The sequence below is a fragment of the Heterocephalus glaber genome, unplaced genomic scaffold, assembly GCF_053883595.1.
Source record: "Heterocephalus glaber isolate CG9 unplaced genomic scaffold, H.glaber_assembly_v1.0 deba00001743, whole genome shotgun sequence".
In the NCBI taxonomy this organism is placed as follows: domain Eukaryota; kingdom Metazoa; phylum Chordata; class Mammalia; order Rodentia; family Bathyergidae; genus Heterocephalus; species Heterocephalus glaber.
This window is the reverse complement of record NW_028258449.1, coordinates 271440-286617: the sequence shown is the minus strand read 5'-3', so window position 1 is coordinate 286617 and position 15178 is coordinate 271440. Positions and strand designations below refer to the sequence as shown.

At 43.4% G+C, this 15178-nt stretch overlaps 1 protein-coding gene, 1 long non-coding RNA gene and 1 pseudogene across 6 annotated transcripts in view; 2 read left to right on the top strand and 1 right to left on the bottom strand.

Annotated features, from left to right (window-relative positions):
* The window catches only part of Orc2 (origin recognition complex subunit 2), a 45389-nt gene extending 35301 nt beyond the window's left edge, over positions 1–10088 (bottom strand). For 3 of the 5 annotated variants that reach the window (XM_004871642.3, XM_004871643.3, XM_021249749.2), the window contains exons 1-4: positions 9880–10088; positions 5936–6039; positions 4393–4536; positions 1838–1927 (exon numbers count right to left, since the gene is read on the bottom strand). In XM_004871642.3, the coding sequence (XP_004871699.1) occupies positions 1838–1927; positions 4393–4536; positions 5936–6032 (331 nt within the window). In that variant the 5' untranslated portion in view covers positions 6033–6039; positions 9880–10088. Of the gene's footprint in view, positions 1–1837; positions 1928–4392; positions 4537–5935; positions 6040–6200; positions 6276–9879 lie in introns of all 5 variants that reach the window. The other 2 variants (XM_087200381.1, XM_021249750.2) reach the window with 2 other exon arrangements.
* On the top strand, positions 7112–7357 carry LOC106008417 (protein transport protein Sec61 subunit gamma pseudogene; annotated as a pseudogene).
* Positions 10089–10154: 66 nt separating the features above from the next.
* Positions 10155–15178, top strand: part of LOC106008414 (uncharacterized) — a 30047-nt gene continuing 25023 nt past the window's right edge. Inside the window, exon 1 of the long non-coding RNA XR_015447062.1 lies at positions 10155–10371. This is a non-coding gene — a long non-coding RNA (uncharacterized LOC106008414). The remainder of the gene's footprint in view (positions 10372–15178) is intronic.

Below are 15178 nucleotides of genomic sequence, written 5' to 3'. Positions count from 1 at the left end.
TCCATCAACAATTAATACTCTTGCCATTTGTTAATGTGTATACTGAAGCTCATCTTCATTAAGGGTACAAGGGCCAGAAAGTAGGCTCTAACGTTGAGTATGTGTACGTTATATTTTAAGGTCTCTCAAATCACCCATAATGTGTGATTCTTTATTTTGTGTCTAAAACTCTACAGTACATAAGACTCCTGGAGGAAATGTACCATGATGGTGAATAGATGGCTGCCTCTTTGAGCAGCAGGTGCAAGGCTGGCTTCTGGAAGACATGGAGTGCGGGAGCTCAGGGTCACCCTGGAGCCCAGCTCCAGTCGGTCACTCCTGACCACAGCCCCACGCACATCCTCACCCCTCACCCTGCCCTCACGCTGCTCTTCCTTGCCCCACACAGCCAGCATGGGCTCTGACACCAGTCTGACCAGGGAACGGCTGTCCTTACAACTACCCATGGCTTCTACCCACGGATGGAGATGTGTACTCCACTGCTGGACACACAGGCCCCTCCTATCAAGCCCTAGAACTCCTTTACCAGAGTCCACTGTAATCTGTGCTCCAACCATGCCTCAGGACACCGCAGATGCCTGCAAGGGTCACACACTTTCTGCTGAATACCCCCTTCTCCCTGTCTTCCTAACAAATCCCCATCTACCCTTCAAACACTAGCACTACCAGCTCTACAGAATTCCTTGATTTTCCCCAAAAGATGCCTTTCTACTGTGAGCAGCCACTGTGTCTCATACATAACTCTATGGAGGCTGGGTAGCAACAGTGAAGGGTACAAGCTTTGAAGTTAGACAGGCATAAAATCTACACCTGGCTCTGCCATCTGTGATTTTTATGCAAATTATAGGCTTTTCTAGATGCGCACAGATAGATATCTATATGATAAAAACTGTGCTCAGTGCTTATGTAAATTGATGTCAGATGTGTAACCCTACCAAATACTATAAAATACAGACAGATTTAACCTCTCTGTCCTGGACTGCATGGAGCACAGCCCAACCTATAACTGTTCAAGAGTGAGTCCTATCATTACTACAGAATCATAAAAGAACAATTTGTTGTTGCTCCTTTTATTTCTATCCATATGTATACTCTTCACCAACCTGTGTCTTAATCATTGTGATGTCCTCATTTTTCTACAGAAGGAGGTCAACAAATGACTGATGAATCATTTTCAAGGAACAGCTTCATCACGTAGACTTTCAAATACTACTCATATACATTTATGTAAATGTTTCTCTATCATACAAACAACATTTTAGTATATGTGCTGCTGAAGTGAGCACTCACACAAATAACATTATTCTATACATAGTATAAAGCTCTTATTTAATGAACTCAAAATATCCAAGTGCGACTCTCAATTCATTCATTTCACAAAGTTTGTTAAGAACCGAAGCCACATACTGTGGGGAGAACAAACGAACAAGACTGACTTCCTACCACGGAAACGAGCACTCTACTTGTGAACCAGAGCATTTGAACAGTAACTAAGTATTGGCAGCGTGCTTAGCACCCTCCTGCTGGCTTGTCCCATGCTGTGCAACGGGAGGGTCACACGGGTGCTTTGAGACACACAAGTCCTGACCCCACTGCAGGCACGCTAATATGCTACAAAACAATGTCATTCTTTCAGGGAGTGCAGTAGAACAACAGCTGTGGGAATATGGCTAAATACATCTTAGAGGGCCGGGGATTTAGCTCAGTGGTTCCGCCGCCTGCCTTGCAAGCACAAGGACCCGAGTTTGATCCCAGGTACCAAAAAAAAAAAAAAAAAAAAGTAAATACATCTTAGAAAGGACAAATAATGACTATAGAAATCAGAAAAGCAACATACCTAATTTAGCCATCTTTTCAGGGCGTTTTCTATTCTGAAAAGAATAAACTTTATTCCCACCATCTGTAGCAGAGCCATTTTTCAAAGATTCTGAAAGAAAATGTAATACATACATACAAAGGGGTAAAGTTAACTAACAAGAAAAAAAAAAGCTAAAATTTAACTAAAGACATAAGTCAGACTTCTTACCACACTGCATAAAGGTTCACCAAATCATTCTTTGTTTTGCACCAGGGATCAAACTCCGGTCCTTGTGCCTGTGAGGCAGGTGGCAGCACCACCGAGCTAAATCCCCGGGGCCTACCAAATCATTCTTTTTTTTTTTTCCCAGATCATTCTTAAAATCTATACTTTTTTCTACCCCCAGTTCTGGGGATTGAACCCAGGGCTTCACGCATGCCAGGGAGGCGTCGTATCACTGAGCTCCCAGCCATTCTAAAAAATATTCAGACAGGTCCTAAGGAGCTGTCCTGGGACTGGACACCTCACCCTCAGCCTCATCCCAGGTGCCTCCCAAGAGTGACATACAACATGCCACCTTTATAATCAGAAACCATCTTTAAGAAAACAAATGGCCAGGGATGTAGCTTAATGAGTGTGTGCTTAGCATCCACAAGGCCCTGGACTTGAGCCCCAACACTAAAAAACAAAATTAAAAGTTTCTCTTTTGGAATATTGTTTCTGTTTTACTTGTTTATTTACGGGTGTTTTGGGGATAGGTTCTCACTATGTAGCCTATGTTGCCCTCAAATTCTCAGCAATCCTCCTAGCTCAGCCTTCCAAGTACTTGGATTACAGGCATGTGCTACCATTCCTGGCTCAGAATACTGTTTTTAAGATCTTCTCAGGGCTAGCATAATAAGCAGTCATGAACCCAAAGTTCTATTCAGAATATGTCCTAAGAATATCAACTGTGTAGTTAGGAACAATAAGGAGACTCAACTACTTCCCAGATAGGCCTAACCAGGGGCCATGGTTCACTAAGCTGAACTAAATCTAAATCTATTCTTGAGAACCTAGAATGGGGGAACTAAACCAGAAGCAGCATTATGATTTAAGAAGCGAGCAAAGACAGTTGGGTATGATGGCACATGCCTGTAACCCCGGCACATGCCTGTAACCCCAGCACTTGAAGAGGTTGAAGCAGGATTATCCTGAGTTTCAGGCCAGCCTGGGCTTCACAGCAAGACCCTGTCTCAAAAAAACAAAGAAAGAGGGCCAGGAATGTAACTCAGCAGCCTGCCTGGCAAGCACAAGGCCCTGAATTCGATTCCCGGAACCAAAATAGAAGAACTGAGGAGGGTCAAGAGTGGTCACGATGGTCATTTACAAGGTATGAGTAAAGACACATATACGGGGGAGACAGGAGGCACAGAATGACCGGGTGGACAGAGATGACCCAGGGAGCCGGGGTTCCGTGAGAGCAAAGCCCCTCAGTTGCCAATGCCGAACTATTTCCAGTGCTCAAAGTGACCAACAATACTCATTTCTCTCCTTGATTTTTATTTATTTATATTTTTGGTACTGGGGATCGAACTTGGGTCTTTGTGCTTGTGCAGCAGGCAGCGAAACCAAGCTACATCCCCGGCCCATTGATTTTTATTTTTTAGGCCTGTTTAAGTAGATCTGTATTCCTTACTCCCAGAAGAACCCTAACTAAAATATAATTCAAACCTAAAATATGTTTTAAGTATTATCAGACAGGACTTTGTCTTAGGTATAAAAAAAGCACACTACAAGCATGTCTAGACTGGAACAACACTACTTTTTGGAACATTTCTTCTATTTCTACAGAGAAGATCAAGGTAACAATGAAGGGACTTGTTTGTTTTTTGCGTACTGGGGATCAAACGCAGGACCTTGTGCTTGCAAGGCAGATGGCGGCACTACTGAGCTAAATCCCTGGCCCCTTGAAGTGACTTATTTTATGAAATTATTTACAGTTGGGCATGGTGGGATAAGGCTGCAACCCCAGCACTTGGGAGGCTGAAGCAGAAGGACCTTAGTCAAGGCAGTGAGATCCTATCAAGAAAGGGAAGGGGAGGGACATTTCTTCCCAAACCCACGAGAAAGACTCTGCAGAGCCTGTAATATGTGTGATACTTTGCCACTGTTTAAAAAATAGAATAGGCTGGGGATTTAGCTCAGTGCTTCCGCTGCCTGCCCCGCAAGCACAAGGACCCAAGTTCGATCTCCGGTGCCAAAAAAAAAAAAAATAGAATAACTGTATTTCTTTATTTTTTGGTACTGGGGATTGAATCCAGGGCCTAATGCCTGTGAGGCAAGCGCTCTATCACTAAGCTATAGTCCCAGCCCTCAAGAATAGAGTGGTTCATCTGTAGATTCCTTCTTTCTGAAAATAATCAAGGGCAGGACTGGCTATTTGTTAACAAAAAAGAACTGCAGAGAAAAAACTTCAAGGAAATACTTTTCACATGAGACACATAATTAAAGCACACCACTGTTTGACCTACCAGGCTACTTTTTTTAAGATACCCTACAAAGCAATTTCTGCTCCTAGAAAAAGTATTAATGCATCCCCCGCCATCAAATACCTTGAATGTTTCTTCCCAAAACCTCCACGTAGTTCTGATCCTTTAATACTTCCTGGTCACCTTCCTCCACATCATATTCCTGCTTCTTTATTATTTTTTGTGGATTGACCAAAAGCTGAGCTCGCTCCTTCTTTAATTTAGTGCCTAGAAAAACACCCAAGGAATTAGAACATGGCAGGCATGGATCTTTCCTAAGTATTAACCCGCCCCCCCATATTGGAGACTGAACTCAGGACCTTGCACTTGCAAGTCTAAGTATTAAATTTAAGTAAGTAAATGAACTTGTACAACTTAAATGGTCAGTAAACAGAAGCTGGGAAGTGTTTTATCTTTGAGTAACAGTCTTGACCAGCTGGGTATGGTGGCACAGATCTAGAAATCTCAGCACTTGAAGGGCAGGAAGAGGCAAAAGGATCAAGAGTTTGAGACCAGGGCGGGGGATTTAGCTCAGTGGCACCACACCTGCCTTACAAGTGCAAGGTCCTAAATTTAATACCTGGTACCAAAAAAAAAAAAAGTTTGAGACCACCAGAGACCCAGTCTCAGAAAAAAAAAAAAGGAAGTACTGACAATGAGTTTAGCCAATGACCATAACCTTGGATAAAAAAAAAAAATCAAAATCTTGAAGATGTTTCTTTTTGAGGGTCAAAGTAATCACACACACCCCCCCCACTGGGGATCCAACTTGGGACCTTGCACCTGTAAGGCAGGTGCAGCGCCACTGAGCTAAATCCCCAGCGTAATCACGTATTTTAAATTACAGTAGGTAGTTATTATTTACCTGTACAACTGAGAATTTCCTTTAAATAGGCTATATTTTAAATTTCAATTAAAGTTTTAAAGAAGTCTCGGGAAATTGGAAGTAAAATGTTCAAATGGGAAGGGGAACAAGGGAAGAGGCAGGGAGAAAGAAAGGGACAGGAAAAAAAGTGGAAATAGAGGGAAAAATGGAAAAAACCTTCTGTACATAGGGAGGGGAGGGGGATGGGAAAAGAGAGATGGGAGGTTATCACGCACAGGTGCAGATTCCCTGGGATGAGTGTTACTATCACGTATGTCTAAAATGTACCAATAAATGTTGTGCTTTTAAAAATAAAAATAAAGTGGGCTGGGGATTGAGCTCAGTGGTTCTGGCGCCTGCCGTGCAAGCACAAGGTCCCGAGTTCGATCCCTGGTATCAAAAACAAAAAAAATGCTGGGAAAAATAAAAATAAGGAAGTCCATGTTAGGAATTGGTGGTGCATGTCTGTAATTTTAGCACTGTGGGAGGCTGAGGTAGGACTGTCAAGCCCAGCCTGGGCAACTTAATGACTCATGAAGACCCTGTCTCAAAACTTAAAATATTTTTAAAAAGGGCTGGGGATTTGGGGTCAATCCCTAGTCCAGTCCTGCCCCCTCCCCAAAAGTTTGAAATAAGTAAATGAAAAATCAGTTAAGTCTTATTAGATCAAGTACTTTGTGCTGTATTTTCAATATAAAATGTTAAAATATTTTTAAAAATGAAATGATCTATAAGCATCTCTTCAATACAATCACTCAGTACCTCCTTCTCTATCAAGAATATGATTAAGAACATCATCATCTCCCACAAATTGAACCTTCAGCATCTTGTCTTCCTTTAATTCCAGTTTATTCATCATGGCCAACCTAAACAAAAGCAATAAACCATCATGACAGAGAATTTGCACTAACTGCCACGTAAACTTAACACTCACATCATAATAATAAATACATGCACTTGCTTTGCATTTTAAGTCTTTTAAAGCAGAAAGCAGGGCATGGTGGCATTCACCAGCATTCTTGGCTACCTGGGAGGCTGAAGTACGAGGATCACCTGAGCCCAGGAGTTCAATACCAGCCTGGGCAACCCTGGGAGACCTCATCTCAAAAGAAAAAAAAAAAGCAGGAAAAATATATTAACATTATTGTATCATTATGTTTTTGACTGTCAGTAACTTAATAATTTATGTGAACAACAGGTTAAGAAGAGACACCTGTAACTTGCAGCACTAACCCCAACCACAGTAACCAGTATATAATCTCAGGAAAACATTCTGCTTATAAAGACAACTGTAACCTACCAATTTAACAACCACATTAACAGAAACAGGTGGCTAACATATGAGAGTCTAGAAAAGGGGCGATCAAAGAGTAAAGGTTTGGTAGATTTTATATTTGGTTCACTGGAAAGATGCAGTTCACAGGGAGTCTGCGACACAGTGACCAAGCTGGATCAAATAACCCGCAAGGACCACCCTTATGTCGGAATTCTGACTCTGGCTTTCTAGACATCCCGGTAACAACACAGTAAATACACATCTTTCCAGCACATTATAGCCATTTCCTCACTGAATGAATTTTAGAGTTTGGCAAGCTAAAGCTTGACCAGCTCTGGCTAAACAATATTTGACTTCAAAATTTAATTTTCTTCCCTCTCTACTCTTACAAACTGTTTTTGCCTTTCCTTCTGACAAAAGGAACTACTGACTGTAACTCATGAGTTAGTGATTTGTATTCAGATTACATGTCACCAAGTCTTTCGACAACTGGCATTCGTAAATGACTCATTTCAGTTTCATTTACCTTTTAAAATACTATACATTCTGCAGCTTTTAAGGTACTATACATTCTGTAACTGGAAAAAAAAAACTCTTTTGTGTTATATATATCAAATGAAAACAACAGGTCTTTGAATTTAAAGAACAAGATAAATAGGGACCTGTGGTGGCGACCAGCAGGCAATCATGGATCAGGTAATGCAGTTTGTTGAGCCAAGTCGGCAGTTTGTGAAGGACTCAATTAGGCTGGTTAAAAGATGTACCAAACCTGACAGAAAAGAATTCCAGAAGATTGCCATGGCAACAGCAATAGGATTGGCTATCATGGGATTCATTGGCTTCTTGTGAAACTGATCCACATCCCCATTAACAATATCATTGTGGGTGGCTGAACACCTTCTGGAAGAATGTTTTTCTTCTTGGCATCTTAGGGGTTTGGAGAAGCTCATGAAGTAAAAACTTGCCTGTGAGCTTTGTGTTTCTCTTTTTCTTTTCCCCTAATAATGTGTTTTCTATTTGTAAATTAAAATAATATCAGAATAAACAGATTTCTCTAAAAAAAAAAAAAAAGAACAAGATAAATAAAGGTCCTTACAAAGTTGCTATAATAGTAGAGTACAGGACAAAACTATCTTCACCTCCTGACCAGAGTGTGCGACCTAGAGGCTAAGGACATCTGGATGGGGGTGGTGGGATAGAGGACAAAACTGAAGCACTTACTATTATTGTAGTACTTAAACATGTAAAGTACTATATTTTCATTTATTCCTATGAGGCAATATTTTGTATATATAGATAAAAAATATTTCATCTATAATTTATATAAACCCCACTAGTAAAATGCCCTCCTGGCCATTTTTTTAGTCATTATACTACTTTCTGTTCGGGAAACTCATATTAGAGAAAAAGTTTAATGCATTTATATGATAGTTGTATAAAATAAAAAAACTAATGATTTATTTTTGTATAAAATAGATTTTTGAGGAACTGCATGTCACACACTGTATCAGGCACTTTTATGTACACCAGCTCATTAAATCCTTGGAGTCTTTCAGGTAAGTATTTTGTGTATGTGTGTGTATAATTTCCCCAATTTACAGATAAGTGAGATGAAATACTAAACATTCACCCAAATTCACAATATCAGAAAGTGTGTTAGTGTTGAAACCCAACTTGACTTGATTCCTAAATTCTTGGTCATTCTATTACACTATAACTTTTCCTGCCACTGCACAAAAACTTGTTATCCAAACTGTTCTGACCTCTGGAAACTATTCATAATATGTCTAATCATTTTCCATGTGTCAGCACTCCAAGTATCTAAAGGCTTCTACTGTCCCATGTTTCCAGATCATCAGGTTAAATGTCACTAACTCTATCAAGCATACTTCAAAAAACATGGCCAGATTCAGCATAATCTATATTATTTTTACTTAATTATACATTAGTGCATTCGATACAGGATTTTACTCAGTGACAATGAGCAACTGCAATGAAATGAATGGGTAAAGTTCAAATACTAACAAGGAGACTGGATAAAGAAACATAAATAAAAGGGAAACAAAAATTCTGAAAGACTTTTGGCTTTGTGCAACATAGCAAGTCAAGAAAAAGAGTAAAGGCATGTTACATAATTCTCATTAGCAAAAACTTAGCAGTTCTTTAGGGGGTGGAGTTTCAAGCAAACTTTATTATTATCATTTTTTTTTGGAACTCGAGACCCTGCGCTTTCGAGGCAGGCAGGGGAACGAACCACTGAACTAAATCCCCGGCCCTCAGTGAAACTTTTTTTTTTTTGGTACCGGGGATCCGGGGATCGAACTCAGTCCTGGAACTTTCGAGGCAGCCCTCGAGGAAACTTTATAAAAAAATATTCTAGGCAAGTGAATACTGCCCCAAGCGGTTTCCCGATGGCAATTTAAGAAAGAAGTGCCTGCACCTGCCTCGCAAAAAAAAAAAAAAAAAAAAGAAGAACAAGAAAGAATTTCCTGGACAGAGGCAGCCTAACTCACTCAAGTCTTGTTTGTAGCCAAGTCCATCTTTCTAGATTTGAGGCATCTTAAGTAAAACAAACAAAATCATCACAACTGAAGAAATTTATAGCAAGACCTCTTAAAAATTTCATTCCTTTCCAACAGTTCCAGAAAAAACACTACCTACCCATCACACAATAAAATGAAAATATGCACAGTGACTATCTTCTGTCCTTCAAGGCACTGTCTTGGGCGTGTTTACAGGTCACCTCCTTTCAAGGTGTCAAGACAGGGCAGCTGCACCAGGCGCTAAAGGCAACACACTTTTCCCTGTGATTAAATAAAGGACTGACGCAATTTTTAAACGTACAATTCTTTTTAACGGTGGTACAGATCAGTGACTGTAGCAGTAGTAGCAGCAGTACCACATGACCTGGGTTTAACTGCAACTCCACACTTCACAGCTGGATGACTGTCCAAAGGCACAGGATGAAAGGGGACCCTGCGCCCGCCACACCGAGCGCTCATTAAGCGTTCCCTGTTTTCGGTCTGTTCCCTCGGGTTCAACGTCAACATGCAGGCCCCGGTGTGGTCCTCTGGGGCTCGGGTCCCACACAGCAGAAAAAGGCCCAGTGGACGAGGGGTGGCGTCCGGGGATCGGTGTAGGACACCAAGGGGCTGCACTATTTTTCTTCAGACGGCAAATTACCTGGGAGAGGTGTCACGGCTGCCTAAGGGTACCAACTACAAAACGAAAAGCAGCGTCTACGCGCCGGGACCGAGCTCCTCCGGGACCGGAACGCAGCGCAGCGCAGCTCCTGGCCGGGATGCGGCGCGCGGGGCTCCGTCGCCCCCACAGGCCCCGCCTGGCTCCTCCACCTGCCCTCTGCGCCGCGCCACACGGTGGACGCAGGAGTGCAGCGACCCTGCCGCCCGAGCTGCCGGAGAGTGCTCACCTCAAACGCAGAAGAATCGCTCTGTCTCCGCGGGGCGCGGCTGCGGACGCCTCACGACCGACCCACGCTGCCCTGCTGAGCTGTGGCCGTGGGGAAGGCGGCCCTGCCGCAGAGAGACAGGCCGAGACCTCATCCACACCACAGGAGCTGGAGGGAGCGAGCCCACCCAGGGCGACGGGAAAGGAAAACCTGCGCGGGACACACCGAATCTCCCGCCCTGCTCGGGGGCGGTGCCCAAGGCAGCCAATAGGAAGCGGAGTTGGTCGAGAGCGACGGTTCTGCCAACCAGTCACCGCCGGCCAGTGGGTTTACCCGGACGGAAATCCGAGGAAAATGAATCCCTGAATGCTGGGTTCCGGCCTTCCTTTCCCTGTGCTTCCGGGAGAGGAGGAAGTGTGAGGAGGCTTGGGACGTCGCTGCTGAGCGCCTGAGCGCTTGCTATGGAGGGAGGTGTCCGTCGGCTTCTCCAGCTGCCTTCTTTAGAGGAAAAAGGTAATGGGGAAGGATTCGGTTTAGAATTTCGCTTCCTTATTTAGCGCGAAAGGCAGCACGCCGGTCGGCTGAGGGTGTGGGGAGGCCGGGCGGGGCTGTCGCTGGGGAGGGCTGCGCCCCTGAGCGCTGCCCAGGTTGTGGAGGAAAAGATGGAGGCCCTCCCCCGGGAGCCGCGAGGGAGCCAGTTGAGAGAAGACTCGACGGTGTCCCGGATGCCTCAGTGCACCGGCTTGGATGGCGGCACTTAGGACTGACGGAGGGCGGGCGAGGGGCTCAGAAGTGCGTGGAGCGTAAGCTTGGCGTGTGCACACCAGCACCACACGCGTACACCTGCAGTTTGAGAGGTGAGTACCGATAGCTCTCGGGAATGACACCCGTTTAACGACTTTTCAGACGAGACCCCCTGCTCGGATTTTCCTCGCACCTTTTTTTTTGTACAGTTCTGTACATCTTGTTTGTAGAGCCTCAATTTCCTTTTTTGTACAGTACTCCCTGTTCATACAGTACTATAATTTTTGCCGATTGTACTATATAGTGCTGTAGTTTTATGTTCCATGTTACAGTACTGCATGTAAGAGTTACGGAAATAAAACCAAACTCATAAAGTTGAAGTTCCTTTGACCGCTTCTTTGTGTGAGACCAAAGCCACTCCATTTTGCTAAAATCCACCATTCCCCTAGCCTCTCAAATTAATGATTAAAATGTGTTCGCTCTGGAACAAAAGATACAATCTGTAACAAACCAAAGTTCCTAAGTTAATTACTCAGCCATCTGTTTACCCAGGAAATGAACATCCTGGGCCCACTATCTGTAGGAACCGTCTGTCAATGTGCTGACTGTCAGTGCTGAGTGGTCGTGACCATTAGTCACCGTGTCTGCTGACCATCAGCACGTGACAGTTGCCCACTAACCTTTGTCCTTCTTTTCTTTTGTAAAACCTATACATAATCCCCCCTTACCCCGATGAGTTCAGCCAATCAAAAATGTACACTTCATGCTCGCTAAATGTTAACCAATCATGTAACTGCTAAGTGGAAAATCTCCAAACCTTGCTGTAACCTCTATAAAAACCCCGCTAATTTGGAACTCGGGGCTCTCAATCTCGATCCGCTGTGTCGGTGACAATTGAGAGTCCCTGCTTAAGCTTGAATAAACGACCCTCATGTGCTTACATCGGAAACGGCCTCCTGGTGGTCTTTGGGACCTTACAATCTGGGCACAACATTTGTTCTGAATGTTGTCATGTCCGTACTCTATACAATTCCTCATTTAGCGGCCAATTCATTTAATGGCTCTGTCGCAGTACCATCAAGGAATGTCTATAAGAAAACCTGAGGGCTGGGGATTTAGCTCAGTGGCCCCCGAAGCTGTCTCAAGCTCAAGGTCCTGAGTTTGATCCCCACTACCAAAAAAAAAAAAGAAAGAAAACAGGAGGTACTTGAAGAGTGCTTAAAAATTTGAAGACCTAAAAGTATTGAATAGATATGTTTAGTTAATGTATTATGTTTCTTTTTTTTTTTTTTTCCTTTGGTACCAGGGATCAAACTTGGGACCTTGCGCTTTTAGGGCAGGTGGTGGCACCACTGAGCTAAATCCTCAGCCCCTATTCTTTATGTTTCTATAATGTAATTAAAGTCCACTGCTCCCAAGTCTCAAATAAAGTCTTCTACAGACAGAGGCTGTCTTCTTCACTTTCTTGTCCCTGGGACACAATACCCAACACCTACAATTTAAAGGAGGAAATGTTTATTTTGTTTACTTTTTTTTTTTGGTACTGGGGATCGAACTCGGGACCTTGCGCTTGTGAGGCAGGAGCCGGAACCACTGAGCTAAATCCCCGGCCAATTTTGGGTCATGATTTTAGTTGGTAGTTGCCTGGCTCCAAGGCCATGTGACATGGCGGAGGGGCCTGGTGGAAGAAAAGCTGTTCATCTCTTTGTGGGAGCAGAGTCTGGGGAGGAGCTGGTGAGAGAGGGAAACCCATCCATGCCAGACTCCCAGTAACCTGTCTCTTCCAACCAGACTCCCATCTGCTAACAGCAAGTCAGCCATAAGCCCCCATAATCCATTTACTTTTCAAAGCCTCACCTCTGAGCACATGATGCTTTGGGGGACATTTTAGATAACATTCTGCCCCAGCCCCCCAAAAGACTGATGCACATCCCTTTATGCAAACAGATTTAGTCCATCTCCAAATGTTGCCAGATCCCTAACAGTTTCAGCATTGCTGAAAACTCCAAATCCAAAGTCTCTTGTAAGACTTAAGGCAAATTTAGCCTGAGCCCCTGTAAAAATCTAAAAGAAAATTAAACACTGCTAACAGAATGGCACAGGGTAAACATTCCCATTCCCAAAAGGAGGATTAGTGGGGTAGAAACCAGTGGTACCAAAGCAAGACTGAAACCCAGCAGGGCAAACATTGAATCTAGCAATTCCATGTCCAGCACCCAGGGCAAGCTGTGGCAAGATGTGAATTCCAAAGGGCATTTCCCATGCTTGTACGCCTCATGGCTTCTCATGGGCAATCTTTACTCACTCCTTGTGGTTTTTCCTCAGACATCCCACATTCTGGGCATCTCTAGCTTTCTGGGTCTCCAGTGCACCTTCAGCTTCACTGTTACAGCTTCACCCTGTGAGATTACTGAAAAAGTGAAAGGACAGAAGAGATAAGTTTTAGTTTTTTGGCTTTTTTTTTTGTACTGTAGATCGAACTCAGGACCTTGGGCTTGCAAGGCAGGAGCAGCACCACTGAGCTAAATCCCCAGCCCAAGATAAGTTTTAGTTTTGAGCATCTTGTGTTAAAGTACTGTTCCTGAGGGTCTTCAGTTAGCCTGCAGCCAGTTGGATACAGGAGTCTGAAATGCCCTCCAAGAGCTCAAGGCCTAGAGGTAGAGACCCAGGGGTCATCAGCATGCAGTTAAAGTCAGTGTTAGTAACAGAGGAAAGTGCTCATTCATTTTGTAGAGACTGAGAACATGGTACGGTGAGGAAGCTTTGGAACAGAAACTGAAAGGAATGGGAAAGTGGAGAGGATGAAGTGTGGGAGGCCCAAGGTTGGAGCCAGGAAGCCGTACTGGTCAGTGTAATGTTCAGTGTCCTGGGTGAAGCAGACTGAGGTGCATTTATGCCATGGGTTAGGGTTACTACTTACATTGTCTGTTACTGTTTTATATATTTCTGTAGGGAAAAAAATCCTCACTGAGGCTGGTTCTGGGCAGAAAGGAATAACTTAGCTAAGCCAAAGACAGGAGAATGACCTGGGGAGCTTTCAGAACGACCAGTGCCAGATCCTGTTAGCAGACATTCAAATGGGGCTTGACCATCAGGTTTTTGTTTTTTTTTTTTAGGATTTTTTTCTTTTAAATTCCCAGATTTTTTTTTTGAGACAGGGTCTCACTATGTAACTAACTCATGGCAATCCTCCTGTTTCAGCTTTCTGAGTGCTAGGATTACAGGCATGTGTCACCAGGCCTGGCTCTGGAAAGTTTTAATATGCGGCTAAGACTGAGAACCAGTGAGCTAGGGAAAATGAAAGAAATGAGGATGTTAGCTCTGGGTTCCATTCCCAGTATGGCACCCACACACAGCAGAAGTGATAAGCATCTTCAGTAGAGGTGAAGTGATCTAGATACTATGCTCTGCACACACTTAATGAGGGCTCAGTGGGCCTAGAGCCATGATGGCGAACCTTTCAGAGAGCAAGTGCACAAACTGCAACCCCAAACCCACTTATTTATCTCAAGTGCCAACACTGCAGTTAAACTTGAACACTGAAGGGGTTTTTTTAGGAAAAACAACTCACATTAAAAGAAAAACAGTAACAGGCCTTTCAGTGATACAACCTTCTAGTCTAGAATGTCAGTGGCAAATACCTCAACAAATAATTTTTGTCCAGTTTTTTTGTTTTTGTCTCAACTGTCCTGGGGGATGAACCCAGGGCCTTCTGCATGCTAGGCAAGTGCCCTACCATTGCTTTGGTCAGCTTCACCCTGGCCACTGAACACTACGCTGACCAATACGGCCTCCTGGCTCCAACCTTGGGCCTCCCACACTTCATCCTCTCCACTTTCCCATTCCCTTCAGTTTCTGTCCCAAAGCTTCCTCACTTTACCATGTTCTCAGTCTCCGCAAAATGGACGAAGCCTCTAGTTTGATTTACCGACACTCCCCAGGTGAGTCTCTGTTTGCCTTTTTCATTTATTTTGAGACAGGATCTCCCTAAATTGCCCAGCTGGGATTACAGGTGTGTGCCACTGCGTCTGGCTTTCTAACTGGGTATTTTTTTTAACTGTTGATTTGATACTCAGGAAAGAAAAACTGATTACTTCTGAGCACCCAGGAGTAAAAGGGAATATGACTACTAGAACCTATTTTATCTCTAGGCTTTTTTTGTGCAAGGAATAGTGAAGCAGTGATTCCCTGACATAGCATGTGTAAGATAACCTCACTAATGAGTGAAAGATTTGGCAGAGTACAGACCACACGCACACAGAGTGTATACAGAGTAATCAAAAGAATGGGTAACCAGCTTTAGAAAATAATTCTCAATAGAGTTTGTATAAAGCCACTATTTACAACAAAGTTGTAAATAAGCTAAATATAGATTTCTTAAAATTCTGTGTTTACTTGCAAGAAATTTGGAAAACCTATGTTTGGAGGAATTCTCTACAAAATATTGGGTATACTAAAATTTAGGTGTGCTGGAGCCTGAGGCAGGAAGATGAGTCCCAGCACAACCGGCGCAACTGAGTGAGAAACAAAAAAATTAAAAATAAAAAGAGCTAGGGCTGTAGCTCATCATGAAGGC